Source organism: Desmodus rotundus, chromosome 13 (assembly GCF_022682495.2).
Source record: "Desmodus rotundus isolate HL8 chromosome 13, HLdesRot8A.1, whole genome shotgun sequence".
In the NCBI taxonomy this organism is placed as follows: domain Eukaryota; kingdom Metazoa; phylum Chordata; class Mammalia; order Chiroptera; family Phyllostomidae; genus Desmodus; species Desmodus rotundus.
In genome coordinates, this window is record NC_071399.1 from 83,887,593 (window position 1) to 83,905,751 (window position 18,159).

The window sequence follows — 18,159 nt, forward strand, 5'->3', positions numbered from 1 at the left end:
TTGCAACTTGAGATAGTTCACTCTCATGGGATTCTTCTCCAAAAACTTCTCAGAATCTTCTCCACCTTCTCTCTGTCGCCACTTGTAAATGTTGGAGTGCCCAGGTGTGAGTCCTAAGCACTCTCCTCCATCTACACTCATTCCAAGTACATTCCAAGTACACGTGCTCACCCTTGAGTTTTCAGCTCATATAACTTACAACCTATTGGACAGCTGCTCCTGGGTGGATAATAGTCATAGGAAGTCAGACATTTCCGAAGAGACTTTTATCTTGCTCCCCAAATCCATTCTTTTCTAGCTCCCATAATGACAATTCTGTTTACCCAGACGCTTCAGCCTAAAAGCACCAGAAGTCATTCTTGAATCCACTGGTTCTTTCAGTGGTTATATTTAATCCATCCTCAAAAAATGCTCATTTCTCCCCACTACTCTGTCAGTTATCTATTTTTAACTGAATAACATTCTTCAAGACACAAAATAATCTATTTCATGTTCTAATTTTAGGTTCCCCTGATAGAATGTAAGTATGTTGAGAGCCGGTTCATTGCCGTATTCCCACATCTTAGAAGCACGCACTTCAAACAGCAGGTTGCTCAATTTATTGATTGACATTTCAATCCGTAGTTAAACAAGAAATAAAATAACACATTTTGACTTTTGGCCCTGGGAACTTTCTAAACGAATGTTTCCCTATAATTGGAAATAAGATAAGAAGGAAGGAAAAAAGTAAAATTGCAGAAGGCAGGAGGAAAAGGAGGGAGGGATGGAAGAAAGGGGGGGAAGGACAGAAAAAGAGAGGGGAAATAATTGATTACCTTGGTCAGGAGGCAGTCTCCTCCTATTTCTGACTACAAGACAACTAAAAATCAGTTAATTAGTCCCCAATTCTGGGTTGTTTTCCTTTTCTCATTTGATCACATCGTCACTGCAGCATCAGTCTAGTAGTTTTACATTAAAAATAAATAAAACGATATTTATGGAGAGTTTGTGTATCTAAACATTTTTCACTTGGGCCTTCAAGTTGGATTTTTCTCTAAGAGTCCTGAACTAAATGATTTGGAATGTACTCCTAATAAGTTTAATTAATGGTTATGAATAGGATTGAAATGCAGAAGCTCCCTCTGGTGGTTTAATTTGCTCACAGTGGGCTAAATACAAGACCATTTTGTCATTCCGCTTCTCCCTGTCCTCCTTTCCTCCCCCTCCTCTTTTAATTTGAAATACGAGTTAGAGTGACAACCTTTATGAAGATAGCTACACAAATCCATGTGAAGAAGCAACTTCTGGAAAAGTATAAGGAAAAACAAAGAAAAGTCAATCTCCTGAGACCAGACATTCTGTGGCTCCAAGTAAACACTTTTTTAAAAGAATCAGTCTGTCCGGGCTGGTGTGTCTCAGTGGACTGAGTGCCAGCCTGCAAACCAAGGGGCCACTGGTTCAATTCCTAGTCAGATCACGTGCCTGGGTTGCGGACCAGTAGGGGGCATGAGAGAGGCAATCATTCAATGATGTTTCTCTCCCTCTTACCCTCCCTTCCCTTCTCTCTAAAAATATATAAGTAAAATCTTAAAAATAAAAAAAAAAAGAATCAACCTTATTTGGCCCTGGCCTGGTAGCTCAGTGGATTAGATTGTTGTCCCAATACATTAAGGTTGCAAGTTCAATCCCCAGTTCGGGGCACATATAAGAATCAACCAATGAATGCATAAATAAGTGGAACAACAAATCGGTGTTTTTCTTTTTAAGATTTCATTTATTTTTAGAGGGGAAGGGAGGGAGAAAGAGAGGGAGAGAAACATCAATGTGTTGTTGCCTCTCGCATGTCCCCTACTGGGGACCTGTCCTGCAACCCAGGCCTGTGCCCTGACTGGGAATGGAACCAATGGCCCTTTTGGTTTGCAGGCTGGCACTCAATCCACTGAGCCACACCAGCCAGGCCAACAAATCAACACTTTTTTACTCTCCCTTACCTCTAAAATCAATTTTATAAAAAGAGTCTTATTACTCTTTGCTAACTACAGAGTAAACATATCTCTAGCCCTTGCAAAGTGGAAACAGTAGGCGTTTTCTCCCTTATTCAACTTTAACTTTGTTTTATTTGTTTTTTTCCCAGGAACTGGGTACCTTGTACAAATTTAGAATTCTCCTATGGGTAACTCATATTTAAAGGCAGTGCTTCATAGAGCCTTAATAATTTATAACTTACTATATTCCTTGTTGCAACACAAGAAGGTACTAGTATTTTAAAAGTGCTGTTATGGTTATAACTTTTATATTTTTTCCATAGTTGACTCTGGAATTATTTGGGTCTTAAACTTGTAAGTAGCTGGTATCTTACTTCAGTAAGATACTGAACAAACTATGGTTGTTCCATACTTTTAGGGTGTGATATTCTGAAATCACTTATTTTTATCACCTTCCTTAATATAAATGTAGCAAAAGCTTTTATAATAATATACTATCACTATGCCAGAATCCTAGTCATTATGACACTGATTTTTCTCACCAGAAGTAACTTCGGATGGGAAAGCATCTGGCTTACTAATGGAAATTTTAGGAAAATAGAATATATTTCTCCTAACTGGGGAGCTCAGTTTGTTTGAGCATCATCCCGATACTCCAAGGTTGTGGGTTCCATCCCTGGTCAGGCACAAATAGGAAGCAAACAATGAGTGCATGGGTGGGTGGAACTACAGAATGGATTTCTCTCTTTCTCCCTCTCCCTCCCTCCCCCACCTTCCCTTCCTCCCTCCCTTCCCCTCTCTCTTTAAAATCAGTAAATGTAAAAATTAAAAAAAGAAATAGAATATATTTTATAATAGCTCTTTAAAGTTCAATTTTGCTGGATTTCATATTAGATCATATAATTTCATTATATTATTATTTGGGTTCAATTAATATTATTTATTGTTTATTTAATTCATTTTTTAAAAGTTTACCCATATTCATTCAGAATGTTTTTATAATTTCATTGAAGTATGTGTTGTATTATATTGAAAAGTATACTAAGATCACATTTTGGGTAGAATCTACATGATTCAAAAGTTTAGTTTCTGTTAGGATGTAGGAGGATACTATGATATGTATCTATAGGATTAAAAGATATATTTCTTTTTAGTCAAAACGATATATGATGAAGATTAATGTATTTGCTAATATAAGGGAAAATAACAGAATTTTAATAATGCTTTTATGAGTTTTCCATATCTACTTTCTCCTTTTATTAATTGCATGTAATTATAGTCACTTAATTCATGTATCAAAGTAGAATTAAGCTAGAGAAAAAACTATTTATGATGTTAACAGCAAACCTGATTTGGGCATTGCATTTTTCAGGGTTCTCCTGAGAAACAGAACCAATAATAGATATATCACCGGTATATCTGTATTGATATCAGTATATAAAGATATTAATTATGAGAAATTGGTTCACATGATTATGGAGGCTGAGAAGTCCCACAGTCCGCTCTTTGCAAGCTGGAGACTCTGGAATGCCAACAATATAATTCAGTGTGATTCCAAAGGCCTGAGAACTTGGAGTGTTGGTGGTATGGACCTCAGTTTTGAAAGCAGGAGAGGATGAGATGACATGTTCCCGTTTAAGCTGTGAGGAGGGTGGGGGGTTGGACTCCGGTGGATCAGGTAATGCCCACTCACAGTCTACTCAGTCCACTGATTCCAGTGCGCACCTGATCTGAAGCACCTTCCCTGGCACATGCAGAAATAACGCGGCGTCTGGGCCCGGACAAGATCCAGATGGATCTGTCAAGGGGACACAGAAAATTAACCATCACAGGGAGTCAGCAGGCAGTTAATATCATCATTAAAACTAGTATTTATCAATTGCCCCCCAAGTGAAAAGCACTGAAGAATGTGATATTAAAATTTGGTAACAACTTTTAAAGGATATTTGTGATACCAAAATATCACTCATCCCTAAGTATTTTAATATTCAGCTTTAAGATCTACATGGATTAGAAAGGTTTTATTTTGAACCATGGATTCAGGTGGGACTACAAATCAGTAGCATTTTTATATTGAAAATCTAATATTTTTGAGAAAACATTAAGGATTCATAAATTCAAGAATATATAACATAATTTGATTGTAACATTTATAACAAAACCTGAAACAACTTTGCCTTTCCAATTCTGTTAGTTAGGTATTTGATCAGACTAAATTATTATGTTGTGATAGCTCGTAGACGAGTTACCACATAGGCTCTTTTACAATGTCACCTGGATTTTGTAGGAGAGGAATATCTTCCATTGCTATCTCACAAAATTAGAACTTGACGGATGTGTACCGTGGGAGAAGATTTTTCCATAAATCAGTTACTCTGATTTTCCTCCTACCACCAGGTCAGAAATCAAATTGTCTAGTATCCCTGTCCTTCTTATTGTCTCCCCATCTCCGTTAGTTCCCCGGAATCTCGAAGGCAGTGACTGCCATGTTTTCTCTCGTTCACTTCCACGTCCATAAGGAAAATGGGGTTCTACTGTCTGTATCTGGGACATTTTCAGTCCAAATTATTCTATTCATGTAGGACATGTAGGAACCAGGTATTATATAATGTGAGTCCCTCACAATAAATATGAATATATGAATAGTCAGACCACTGGTAAGCATAAAAAAAGAGAGTATTGATTCAAAAGTAAATAAATTCTGCCACTGCCTACATGCAGTCTTAGGAAAGATATTTTTCTGTTTCGGTCTTCAAATATCTTCTATATTCATATAACTTCCAGCTCCATTAGTCTAAAATCCTTACTCCTTCCCTCCCTTCTTTCTTTGTTTCTTTCTCCCTTTATTTCTTCCTTCTTCATAGTTCCTCTTCTTTTTCCTCCTTTTCTTTTTGTATTATCTGAGTTCTTCTTCTCCTGCCTCTGAAAGATTCTCTTTTTGCTCTTTTTATACTCTATACATTTTGTAACTTCTCCCATTTTCAGGGCTTTAATTATTGGCTTTGTGCCGATGATTCTAATCATTAACTTTCTTTTTATCTCCAGTCCATCATTCAGAATAACCTTTTAGCATTCCCTCCAAATCAAAGTTCTAAATGAGATCTAAGGACCAAATAATCCAAAACAGTAAACTTATTCTATGGTCTGTCTTCCACATATCAGCTATTGGGTCTTTACTCACCCTGGTCACCAGATTGAAAACTGCTAACAGCTTTAATTCTTTTTCTTTCTTACCTCTTACAGTGAATCAACCAGTAGCCAAATCCCATTCATTCCACTATAACAGAGCTTTCCCCTTCCTTCCCCTCTGATTTCATGGGTTCTTTTTGAGTTTATTCTAATATTCTCTTGTCTTACCCATGGGAAATGTCGCTTTGTCTACTGGGTCTTCCTAAAACACGGCTCTGATAGTGCCATTCCTTTGCTTACTAATCATGAGTAAGTGTGTTGCATAGTCTGCCAAATGACGTGTGAACTTCCTGAACTTGGCACCTGTGCCCCTCACCTGTGATTTGGCCCAACCTGCTTTTCTAAGTTCTCATTGGAATAAAACTAAGACAAGGGATTTCATTCGTGTCTGGAAAAGTTAGTCTTACTCTGATTTCTGGTTACAGATTTTACCCCTGACACCAACCAGGTCTTCTGCAAAATTTCTTTGAGAATCATAGGGAACTGGGTAAGAGAATATAAATAAAGTTGTTTGTTGTTATAACTGGAAAAACTGCCAATAGGATGTTTCCTTCAGATAGTTAAAAAGTAGCTTTTAATATAATGGAGCAGACACATTTGAACAAAAACTACCCTGTCCCTTACTTTTATCTCTTATTAGTAGTACTGTTTGTATTATTTTCTGCAAGGGTACCTGAAGAGTCATTCCTTATGAAGTTTCCTTTAATCACCTCTCATGTTGATACTAAGCATTTTAACTGTGACCTGCAAAAAAACCCACAAAAAACAAAAAACCCAAAAAACCAAAAAAACAATAAAACAAAAAAACCTACATATACAGTGATGTAGACCCTACCTTTGCCTCATCCTCTTATTGCTGAATAAACACTCATAGTACATCCACATTTGTTGCTTTACAATTGTTTCAACATTTTTTATTTTCAATTTCAATTACTAATAAACATTTAAAAAGACCAATACCAACAAAATGGAACTTGTGCTTATGGGAGTTAAGTGAAAATAAACAAAGCTTCCTTACAAAGCTTTTTGAGGTTATTAGCAAAATGCTATCAATATGCGAAGGTTCAAACAAGACTGAGGGAACAGAGGCACTCTAGAAGTTTATCCTTTTGGGTGCTAAGTGACAAGGAGTTGTATGAAACAAATACATGATCAGAGTGGGAGAAATGATAGGAGTTGGGAGCCACTGAAGGAGTCACTTCAAGGTGAGACAGTGGCTTGAAAATCAGTGGGGAGCCAAAGATGAAACTTACAGCAGGAGTAGGTAAGTATTAGGGAGGAAAACAGTTTTTTCCCCCAGACACTTCAGACTGATTACAGGGAAGAGCGATTGAGAACAGGGAGGAGGAAAAGGAGGAAATTGCAGTATAAATCAAACATGAAAAACTGCCAAAGTTAAGTGTGAGGGTTTTATCAATAGCAAGAAGGTGCTAGTTATTAAAATGTGCCACCCAAATCGGCTCCCCTCAGGGGAGCTAAGGTGTGAGGCTAATGTGCGGGGAACAGATGGTTTTCCTCTCCCTTTCAGCGCTGTGTGAAGTAGAGCTCCCTGGTACAAGTCAGCAAATACACAGGCTTTGAAATGTGTTTGTGTTCATTGGAATCTGCTCTGTATGCTTTTACCTTTGGGTGTAATCAAAGGTAGTGGGTCACTCTGTGGCTTGTACATTTTCTTTTGCATTTGTAAGAGAAAGTCACAAAGATGATAATGGAAATAAAGATCTTGTGGGCTGGTATTTTCAGCTATCCATCTACCATCCTGGGAAACATGTTTATTAACAGAGAGGGTCGTATGTCCAGCCTGGGAGGGATACAGGGAGGTAAGCTTCCCCCTTACTTGCAACCCTGAAGTGGTTTTATTCTCTCAGGTCTCAAGGATGAGAAAACTGGGATTCAAGGAAGTTCGGTAACTTGCCTAGAGCCCACGCCTAGTCACATTGGACTGTGATTGCAGCGTTTCCCTTTTACTTCTCTTTCATTTCCAAATATCCTGTAGCTTTGCTGAACAATCGTACCCTTGGGATTTCCACCATCAACTTATCTTCCCTTGGTCCTTGTTACTCAAAGTTGTTGACAATGGAGGTCCTGTCCTCCTTTTTTATGAATACTTTACCACCTCGCTACTGTGGTTACAGTCTACTATCACTACTTTTCAGACTCTGTGGTTGGACACTGGCTTTGAGCCTTTTAACACCTTGGCCTTGCACTTCCCTAACTTCTCACTTTCGATGATTTGCTAAGCCCTGTTGAGTTTCTTTTTCAAGACAGACTTTATTTTTTTAGAGCCGTTTTAGATACACCAAAATTGAGCTGAAGGTACAGGGATTTCCCATCGAGCCTTTGCTTCCACACTTGTTAGCCCTCCCCCATTATCAGTATCCTCTGCCGTGATGAAACATTTGTTATGCTTGATGAGCCGATATTGACATGTCATTGTCGCTCACAGTCCCTAGTTCACTCTGGGTGATGTGCCTTCTGGGGGTTTGGACAAATGTATAATGATGTGTATACCCCATAATAGTACCATACAGAATAGTTTCACTGCCCCTCAATTCCTCCGTGTTCTGCCTATTGATTTCTTCCCAACCCTACCCTTGGCAACCGTTGATCTTTTCACTATCTCCATAGCTTTTCCCTGTTCAGAATGTCATACAGTTGGCATCACACAGTATGTAGACTTTTCCGCTTGGTTTGTTGTACTTAGTAATAGATATTAAAGTTTTCTTTATGTTTTCCCACAGCTGAATAGTTCATTTCGTTGAGCACTGGGTAGTATTCTGTTGTCTTGATGCACCGCGGTTTATCCATTCGCCCGCTGAAGGACAGACAACACGGTTGCTTTCGTTTTGGTAATTAGGACTAAAGCTGCTGTAAACATCTGTGCGCAGGTTTTTGTGTGGACATCCGTTTTTAACTCCTTTAAATACTGAGGAGTATGAGTGCTGGGTCATATGGTACGAGTTTTTTGTTTGTTTGTTTGTTTGTTTGTGCTTTTTGTAAGAAACAGCCCCACCGTCTCCAGAGTGGCTCTATACTATTTTCTCTTCCCACCAGCACTGGATGTGAGCCCCTGTCGCATCACATCCTCAGCAGCATTTGGTGCTGCTAGTGTTCTGGGTTTGGCCCTATTGGTTTTCCGTCTTCTCTCTGTGCATGGAGCTCACGAATCCTTCTCTTCGTGGACAGTGTCGCCACTGTAGTTCAGCATGAAACTTTCTCTCCTGAGGACTTCTTTAGGGGCCTATTAACAATCTGTCTGCCTTTAATAGGTCTCTCTCTCTCATTCAACTTATAAAATGCTGTCAGATTCAATTGCTAAATATCAGCCCGGGTATTTTGCTTTTCTATCCAACAGCCCAGCAGAGGCTTCTGTCTAATAAATAAAACTTCTTAGCTTGCCGTTTACAGCTCTCCAAGATCTTACTTCAACCTACCACTGGAACATAATTTTCTGTTACCATTACCCTTCATGTGCCCTGCTCTCCAGGCAGACCACATTTTTATTCATTTTCGGTATCAGCCTTATGTTTTCTTGCGCTTACCTCTCAGGATTTTCCTCTGGATGTTCATCGTCATTCGTTGTTCTGACAACATGATGTGTCTAGTCAATCTCCATACAACCATCTCTTCCTCCATGTATCCCTTCTACCTGCTTCTTCCTTCTCACCTCTTCTGCCACTGACTTTGGGCCTGGCCGTTGTCTGTAGTTTTACTGCAGGAACTTCTTTGCTCCCCTTCCCTGCACACTATTGCCCTGCGGATTTTTCTCTTGTGGAAATCTTAAGCTACTACTTTCCTGCTTGGAATCTTTGGCTTCTTCTCCACACTCACTGAGGCAAATATTTTTAGCTTGGTATTCAAGTCATATTATGGCTTTAAAAAATGAGATATAATTGACATATAACTTTATATTAGTTCCAGATGTACAGCATGATGCTTTGATATTTGTATGCATTGCAGAATGATCACCAAAATAAGTCTAGTTAACAACCGTTATCATACATAATAACCATCACAGCATGTTAATGGCTTACCTCTCGTACCACTTTCTTTCATTATATACTTTTGTTCTATGTGAACATGCTAAGCTGTTGTGCACCTCTCTTTGCTTTTCTACTCTCTCTGAATCATCTCTCTGCTTTGTCCACCTGAGAAACTCCTAATTCATCCTTTAACCTGCTGTTTAGACATGCCCTTCTGGAGCTCTTTCCTGAGCACCCCAAATATTAGTCTGTCTATTCTCTAAGTGTTACAGTGTTACTCTGTGTATTTCTTTGGTTGCTCTTGTTACATTGTATTCCAATTGCTGTTTTACTTGTCTGACTTGCTCTTAACTGTGTACACCAGTCAAGCCTTGCTCATGTGGATTTGCATCTCTAGCACCTAACAGAATAGAGGTGCAATAAATACTTGTACATTTACGATTTGGTTGAATTGAAATAAATCTCAGCACAGTCAGGCCCAACATCTGCTTCAAGTCTTCTCCCAGTGGAGCAGTCTTTCCCACAGCCGTGCTTCCCTATTTCCTTCTTCGCCCACCACCCTGAACTAGAAGTGATCGCACCTGCCTCTAGATCTCCATCACAGCTTGTGTGCCCCAGGGTTTTGATACACACAACTCGCATGTTGGTGTTTGGGAGGAACTTGTTTTTTTCTTTCTGTGTGAATTGGCAGCTTTTTGGGGGGAAAATTTAGTTTCTCATCTTCTATCTCTTATAATATCTAATATGTATTCTTTGAAAATACTAGAAGCAAAATAAATATGGGTTAAATAAATGAATTGGTGCATAAGATTTCAGTGCTTACTGCATGGAAAAAGCAAAGGCTTTTAGGACTCTAAGGATCTTTGATATAACTTACTCTAAAACTTTCATTTTACCTATGAGGGAGTCAAGTTCAAAGAAGTCCTGCACTGTATTTAAGATTTTAGTTCTTAAGGAGGAAACATGAGGATAAGAACCAAACTCTTCTGATTTCCAAGCAATGTATTTCCAATTATACTACTCTGCCTCTTTAAGTGGGTAAGATATCAATGAGTCTTTTTAGTGCTTTACATGGTGATGTGTCCAACTAATCACTTAATTTTTCAATGACAATCTTGTGAATTATGCAAAGATCTTTGTTAGATAAGTACTAAAAATACAATGAATTTTCTTTTTGGATAAATAATTTTTTTAAAAGATTGTAATAACACCCTTAAAATCAAACCAGATTGAGGAATAAGACATCAAACTATTACAAAATGAGATTGTCATGTAAACTTATTCATTGTCATTTCTAAGAAATGACCTTACAAAAGAAAACTACCCTTACAACTAATTTAGAATTGGGCCATATATTCAACAGCATTTTTTTTCATTTAAAAAATCAGACAAGTATGTCATTAGTCATATGTATGAATATAAGCCATAAATGATATCCACCTTGGTTAAGTGTCTACTTTATACAAGCAGGTTAGCTTGTTAATATAGCTCTCTGACCGGTTTTGCATATGCATTTGTATTCATGTACTTTGCACATATATACATACAAACAATATAAATGTACATAGTGTTCATCTGTCACAGTTGTCATTTTGCACAGATAATTTTATTCCCCCATGTGGAACATAGACAAGCCTTGTAGGTATTAAAGATTAACGAAGAGGACTAAATAAGAACATGGGATTGTTTTTACTCTAGCAAACATGACCTTCTTATGAAAGACTGGAGCGTAGCTTCTAACTATCTTTTAATATTTTCTATTTGAAAGGTAAATAAGATTTGTGGTCATCCAATCAGAACACCCACACAAAGCCCGCCTTGTTCTTTCGATGGGAGTAAAGAGAAGTTTGGAATGAAGATCTCCGCAAGAAATGGCGAAGAGACACTTGCCAACAGAAGAAAGTAAGACATTTGTTTTACAACCAGAAAGAGAAGAGAAAGTAAGCCATTCATTTTACAACAGAATAGAATGCATTCAGTTAACTAGAACAGAATAATACTATTGGAGAAACAAAAGAGAAACTTTAAGTACCTTTAAAATTCACTGGTTCCTTCTTATTCCACTAATTAGGAAGATAGCTCCAGCTTTTGAGGTCAGTGAAAGTTTCTGTGAAATGGGTATTTTCTTTATTTAATCTTTATTGTATTTTTCCCCATTACCATTTAGTCCCCTTATACCCCCTTTGCCCCCGCAATCACTACACTGTTGTCTACGTCCATGAGTCCTTTTTCCTTTGTGCTCAATCACTTCACCCTCTCACCCTCCCCCCCGCCCCGCTTACCTGTCATCTGCTCCCCATCTCTGAGTCTGCAGCAGGCCCTAGTCACATATGATCACTGTGCACATAAGTCACTGCTCTACAGAGCTCTGGGACTAATTCATCTCGTTGAACTGAAACTTCATGCCCATGGATTAGTAACTCCCCATTTCCTCCTCCCTATGGTCAACAGTACTGTAATGTTCACTAATGCATTTGTTCATAGGGTATATCTCATGGTAAGTGTTCCTGTTACAATAAAATTTAAAAAATTTAAATAGCTAGCATGTCTGAGGAATGAATTTTTAATTTTGTTTAATTTTAATTAATGTTGTCTAAGTTCCACGAAGCTAGTGTGTAGTATATAGGACAATGTAAGACCAAAAAGAGTATACATGTAAATAATGTGATGAATATTACTAGAGGTAAAGATTCTTTTTTTTTAAAAAAAAAAGGTGGTGTAAAGTTTTCATACTTTTTACCTAGAATGCTGAAAATGGCTGACTGTCGAGTCAAAATGATTTAATGTTGAGTAACTGCTTTCCTAAGTCCCATTTCTACCACACTGCCCATTATTGCACGTGTTAAATCAAAGCCTTCATTAGTATCCCTTTGCTTAATAATTGGCAGTTACTGAAAAACTCTTAAAACTGGAAGAAACTATTACTTCACTTATTTTTGTGTTCAGTGTATACCCCGGAAAATACTAGATTCTTAGTACATGTTTTGAATTGAACTGAAATTCATAGTTTTATATTCAATTATCAACTCATAGAATTATTTCTTGTAATACCTTATTGAGAATTCAGTATTTTACCTAGCTTTATTCTTTCTAAAAAAAAAATTGTTTCCCTTTTGGGACAGTGCTCCTAATTACCTCTTTCTCTCCTCAGGTGCACTAACAAGGGACAGAGGTCTGGGCTATTGCTGGCTATTGGCTACAGCATAAAAGGTTTAGCATTTTACATGCAAAGTAGCTATTCTTTTTCTTTTTTATTTATTTAATCTCCATTGTATTTTTTCCCATTACCATTTAGTCTCGTTCTCTCTGAACATAGTGATCAACAATCATTTCTTGTCTTTGAGAAATCAGTATGCTTTGGCTAGGGTGGTTTTATAGTAAAATCCAGCTACGGAAGATCTTAAGTTCCTAAAGGTCATGTCAGTTTCACCACCAAAATAAACCAATTATTGGAAAACCAAAACAAAACCCAACACTTCAAGTGATTTATTCACTAGCAAAACTAAGCCAGTGCCTGGTGAAATGTTACAAATTGTCTCAGGAACAATGAGGGGCTCATGTGAGTGGAAAGTTTTATATGTATTCCGGCCTTTTAATAGACCACCTTTTCACCAATCTTGCAAACTCCTAATTTCTATGCCCTTGACCAGCCAGTTCCCGTTAGCCATTGCCCCCAAATCAGAATATATCCATCACACAGAGTGATGCCACACAGACTGAATAACTAGGGACATTGCAAATGAGCCCACTTAAGTATCTCATTTTTACGGATTTTTTATCGCCACTCCTGAATGGAGCCTAATTGTTGTGGTAGCATATTTTTGGCTTGATGCCTAAAAATTGTGCAGACCTATTTATGAACTAGACATGAATGTTACTTGTCCTTCATCACTGGATCATTCCCCATGAGGTCATCAATTTCAATTACAGTAGGAGGGGAAATGGAGGAAGAGTAGGTGCTAAGCAAGTCTGGGCTTCTTTCCATGCATCTTTCTTGTGATTTTTCCACCTCCTTAAGGCTGATTTCCAATAGATCACTTCCACTTAATGATATATCGCTTCTAATAAGCCTCATCTTATAGCATGGCAGACCAGTTAGCACTGAGTTTGTTACGGGCACCTCAGGTGGCAGAGTTACTGGCTAGCTCCTGGTCAAGGGTGTAGTTTCCATCAGCGCCCAGTTGCAAACCAACCAACCAACCAACCAATCAATGAAACAAAAACAGTTTTTAGCAAAAGGAGGAATGACTTTGCTCCAAAACCCTGGATGTCTGCACTATTAGTCTTCCCAGTGTTTCTATACAGCATCTATATCACTTCAGGCACCACTGAGTGGATGAGCTGGGGCATTGGGACTAAATGTCAGAACAGCTTCAAAAACTAAACTACAGGGCCCCTCATACAGACGCTCCTCAGGGCTACTTTATACAGCATTAGATCGGCACACCCCGTGCAAAGTGTGCTGTCACTGCAGGAGTGGCAGGTCATCTTGCTTTTATCCCTCACCTGAGGACAAGCTTATTGACCTTAGAGAGAGGGGAAGGGAGGGAGAGAGAGAGGAAGAGAAAGATCGGTGTGAGAGAGAAACATTGATCTGTTGTGTCTCCTGCACGCCCCAACTGAGGACCTAACTTGCGACCTAGGCATGTGCTCTGACTGGGAATTGAACCCGTGACCTTTCGGTTTATGTGATGCTGCTGCAACCAACTGAATCATACCAGCCAGGGCTGAGTGCAATGTTATCTTAAGTGTAGAAATTTGCCTTTTACCTTAGAAGATTATCCCAATGAAATCCAGACTATTAGACATTTAGAAACCTTGATGAACTGTCAAATGCTAGAAATATCGATATTTTTTCCCACCAGAGGCATGAACATGTCTAGGGCATCTGGGAGGACGTGACTGATAGGTTATCAGCATGGCGTCTGTAGGATGTTCAGAAGGCCAAGCCTTCTCTCTGTCATGCAGTGGGAGAATTGCCCGGAGGTCTAGCAGTGTAGGGGTTCTTGAAGGCTGAAAATGAAATATCCCTAGTAGTCTGTAGATTGGTAAAGATGTAAAAGCAATGGCCAGATTATTAGCTGGATAGCTGGACTTGTTCTGAATTAACTCCAGAACTTGTTCTGAATTAACTCCAATAGCAGGCACCACATGCAAAGAATTGGAGTCGCCCTCTGGCTCAGTTTACGATGATGCAGCTGTTCTCCGAGACCCCCTCAGTGCACACAGACCAGGCAAATGGTGGGGTGTGAGGGTCACCACCAGCACTGCCTGCTTCCCGTCTTTGATAAAGGCCCTCATCTGAGCAATTCCCCACAGATAGGATACTCTTTTGTTTTACTATTCTTGCTTTTGCTCTGAAGAATTCTGTCAAATCTTTAAGTCAATTTATATACTCTTTCTTTTTTCAAAATCCCCATGGATATTTGTGGAATTTATTCTAACAAATACATTTTATATTCCTTTTCTTGGATTTGGACTGGAGTTATACTGAATACATAGACCAACTGTAACAAAGATTTGTTTATAATGCTGTGTAGGTTGCCATTGTTTGGAGCTCCTTTCCAGTTGGTCTGTGGATAGGATTAGAATTCCTACATTGATCATATGCGACAGCTTGCCATTCTTCTGAACCCCATTTTTAAAGTTGGCCAGCTTTTATCTTAGTGAAAAGGAATCACCACAGCCCAGAAATACCCTTGGCATACACAGCTGTGTTCATGGATGTCTTGGCTTGAGTGTTCCTGTAAGCGTCTGTCCTATGAGCTTCTGGACCCTCCCCGGGGCACCGTCTGGTTCCTTAGGCAGCGATGTGTGCCACGCCTGTTCAAGTTGCAGGGTGGTAGTGCTGTCTTCCTCATGCTGGACCCATGTATGTCAGGGCAGGGGACCGCGGGGGCTCATGTCACGCAGCGGCATGTCCAGCCCTGCTTCGCCCAGTGGCTCTCTGATGTGCTGGGAAGCTCCTGTTTGCCCCAATGGCCTCCCAGCCTTCTCTGTGCTGTCTGCCCGAGCAGGCCACCTGGATGAGCTCTCAGGTGAGTTCGGCTAATGGGGATCATCCACAGGGTCTCCTGGCTGAATAGGGAGTGAGGTTGGGCATTTATTCTCCCAGCTCTCTCCTTGCAGCCACCCCTCAAGCCTGCTGCACCTCCATGGACGGGCTCAGTTCCTCAGAAGACCCTCCCCACCCCCTCTCTGCCTCTAGTTCTGGAAAGCTTCCCTCTCCCTTCAGGACTGGAGAGTATGGGGCAGGATGCAGCTGCTTCCCTCACTGATCCAAACTCTAAGTGCAACTTTCAAAACAGTTAACTTATTAAACTCTACCAGATTATCCCCGTTTTAATGTACCATCTACTGGGAGCTTGCCTGTTTTATTTATATATTTATTTTAAATACAGTCCCCGAAGGTCACAGTCTTGCTGAGTCTCCCATCTGCCCCCCACAGTTTGAGAGCTTCCCCTAAAGGTAGCTGGTTGTCAGAGGGCTGCTGGCAGTTGCTGTGGCCTCACGTTACGCTGAACTCCACTGTAAAGGCTGGGGTGTTGTTAGGATTGGAATAGCTATGGAAACGATCCTATGGACCCTGGCACAGCCATTCTGGAAAGAAGCTTGCTGGTAAAACACATACACTCTGTGTACTTGTCTACCTGCCTGCGATGTATCTTAGAGGAAGCTTTTCTCATATCCACTAGGGGCATTCTTGAATATTTTTGGTAGCTGAAAGAGGCAAGATATGAGTTCATCACAAGCAAAATGGAAAAGTGAAATGGGAGACTGGAACATTATGAAACAGTCAGAAGGAAAATACATTTACATGCATCAAAAATATAACTGTAGAGAGAAGGTATAAAATAAGACTAAGAATAATAGCGTAATATCATTTTTGTAAATTAAAACCAATACATAAAAATCAGTGTATATTTTTTAAGAAAAGTACTTACATTAACTACCTTGGAATGGTTATTTAGAAAAGGATAGGAAAGGGGATGAGGAAAGAAGGAAAAATGTGATAATACAAAAAATAAATATTCTTTTTCAAGGATAAATTATGATAGTATGCCAGAAATTGAGGATCATGCTTAACTAAGTTCTCAGCATCTGAAAAAATTTGTTTTTGTATATGATTACATATAAATAAGCACACATATATACTATTATTTTACAGTTTAGATGAAAAGTATTTTTTAAATCATGTTTTCCTAATTAAAACAATATAGTTAAATCCTCCTCAATCAAAATTTTCATGAGAGCTAATGACAGTCAATTTTTGAACAATCTTTTTTTTGCCATTTTATATGCTAACCATAGATAATTTTTCATTATAATGCATGGTAGATATAGTGATTATCCAGATAGAGATAAAATAGAATTTTCAAAGAAGAGTTGTTGATTTATTGGGATTTCCTCTATGACTTATTAATTAAAAAATGAAAGTTTATTGCAAAAAAGTAAACAAGGAAAAATAATTTTCAATTGATCTATACAATCATTAACGAAATCATTTGTGAAATTCATAAAAAAGTGAAATTTAAAAAAAACATTTCCTGACTTAGTTTTTATTAATTAGCATTATATCCATAGTAGTTTTTCTTAGGTTTTCTTTATTTACTTTGAGCAATTCCCATGAGAAACTTATAGCAGAAACTAATTTCTATAAATTTAAACCAATATAAAACTACTTTTTAAAAAAACTATGAAACTAAAGAATTTAACAGTTTATATAGTTTAATATAATTTCTCTATTAAATGAAAAAATACAAATTATGAATGGGTCAGTGGAAAACCACTGTAAATAGAGATAAGCACTATTCTGTTTGCTAACATTTTATTTTTAATTTTTATTCAGTTACAATTGTCTGCATTTTCTCCCCTTCTCTCCACCCCACCCCAGCCAGTCCCATCTCCCTCCCCCACCTCTACCCTCCCCCTTGATTTTATCCTTGTGTCCTTTATAGTAGCTCCTATAGACCCCTCTCCCCACTATCCCCTCTCCACTACCCTGTGGCTATTGTTACATTGCTCTTAATTTCGATGTCTCTGATTATATTTTGTTTGCTTTTTTCTTTTGTTGATTAACATTTTAAATGCATTTTTCAATTTGCCTTTTATACTAATTAATCATCTTTATTACATTTAATAATAACACTCTCACATTCTGTAATTTTAACATCTTTCTCCATCTCAAAATATATATCATCAATAGCTGCTATATTAGAAGAATGAAGTTGGAAAACCCACAATAAGTAATCAATAATGTTTAAATTTTTATTTGATCACTTTCCAACTAAAATGGACTATATGTCAATATGCTTTCTTTCATGATAAAAATATAAAAAGCAGAATGTTCTGTAGCTGAAAAGAGCAACATGTAACCATCCCAGTAAAATGTACTGTTGTGACTAAGGTCATTTTCTTGTTTTTTTTAAGTATTAATATTTTTTCTTGTTGACACATTACAGAGTCTCCCATCTCATCCCCCTTTTCCCTCCTCCAGCACACTGTTATCTGCGTCTGTGGGCTCTGCGTATATGCATGTATGTTCTTTGGCATTTTTACATACAAAAAGTCTTAGTCGTTTAAATTCTGTTGGCATAGCTTACTTTAGATTTAGTTTCTTTAGTGGGGTATCTTGTACAACTTGTCTTTATAATTATGTTAGATTTATGGCACACCCTAACTTAAACTTTTTAAAGGCTTTTTTGTGGCAGAGTTATAGTTTATTTAATTTCTCTAGCTTTTCATTTCATTATTCAAACAATTCTCTCAAGGTTATATTAATGCAATCATTGTTGACCTACAAATAATTTGATAAGCTACTTTTTTCCTATATAGTATTATTATGTGATTATTAGTCAGGTTTTGCTTTTTAATTGGAACATTTTGGTTCATTTTTTAAAGTGATACTCAGTATCTTAACGTAGTCGAGTTGAAGCCCACCAACTTCCTGTGATTTGCTTTTCTTTACCCCGTTTTTGAATTGTTTACCCTTTCTTGCCTTCTTTTGAGTTCAACAGGTATTT

At 38.2% G+C, this 18,159-nt stretch overlaps 1 protein-coding gene across 2 annotated transcripts in view; it reads left to right on the plus strand.

The window, feature by feature from the left end:
• GPC5 (glypican 5) overlaps nucleotides 1-18,159 on the plus strand; it is a 1,144,217-nt gene that overhangs the window by 238,553 nt on the left and 887,505 nt on the right. For both annotated transcript variants that reach the window (XM_024567049.3, XM_045201452.2), the window contains one exon: nucleotides 10,905-11,038. In XM_024567049.3, the coding sequence (XP_024422817.1) occupies nucleotides 10,905-11,038 (134 nt within the window). The remainder of the gene's footprint in view (nucleotides 1-10,904; nucleotides 11,039-18,159) is intronic.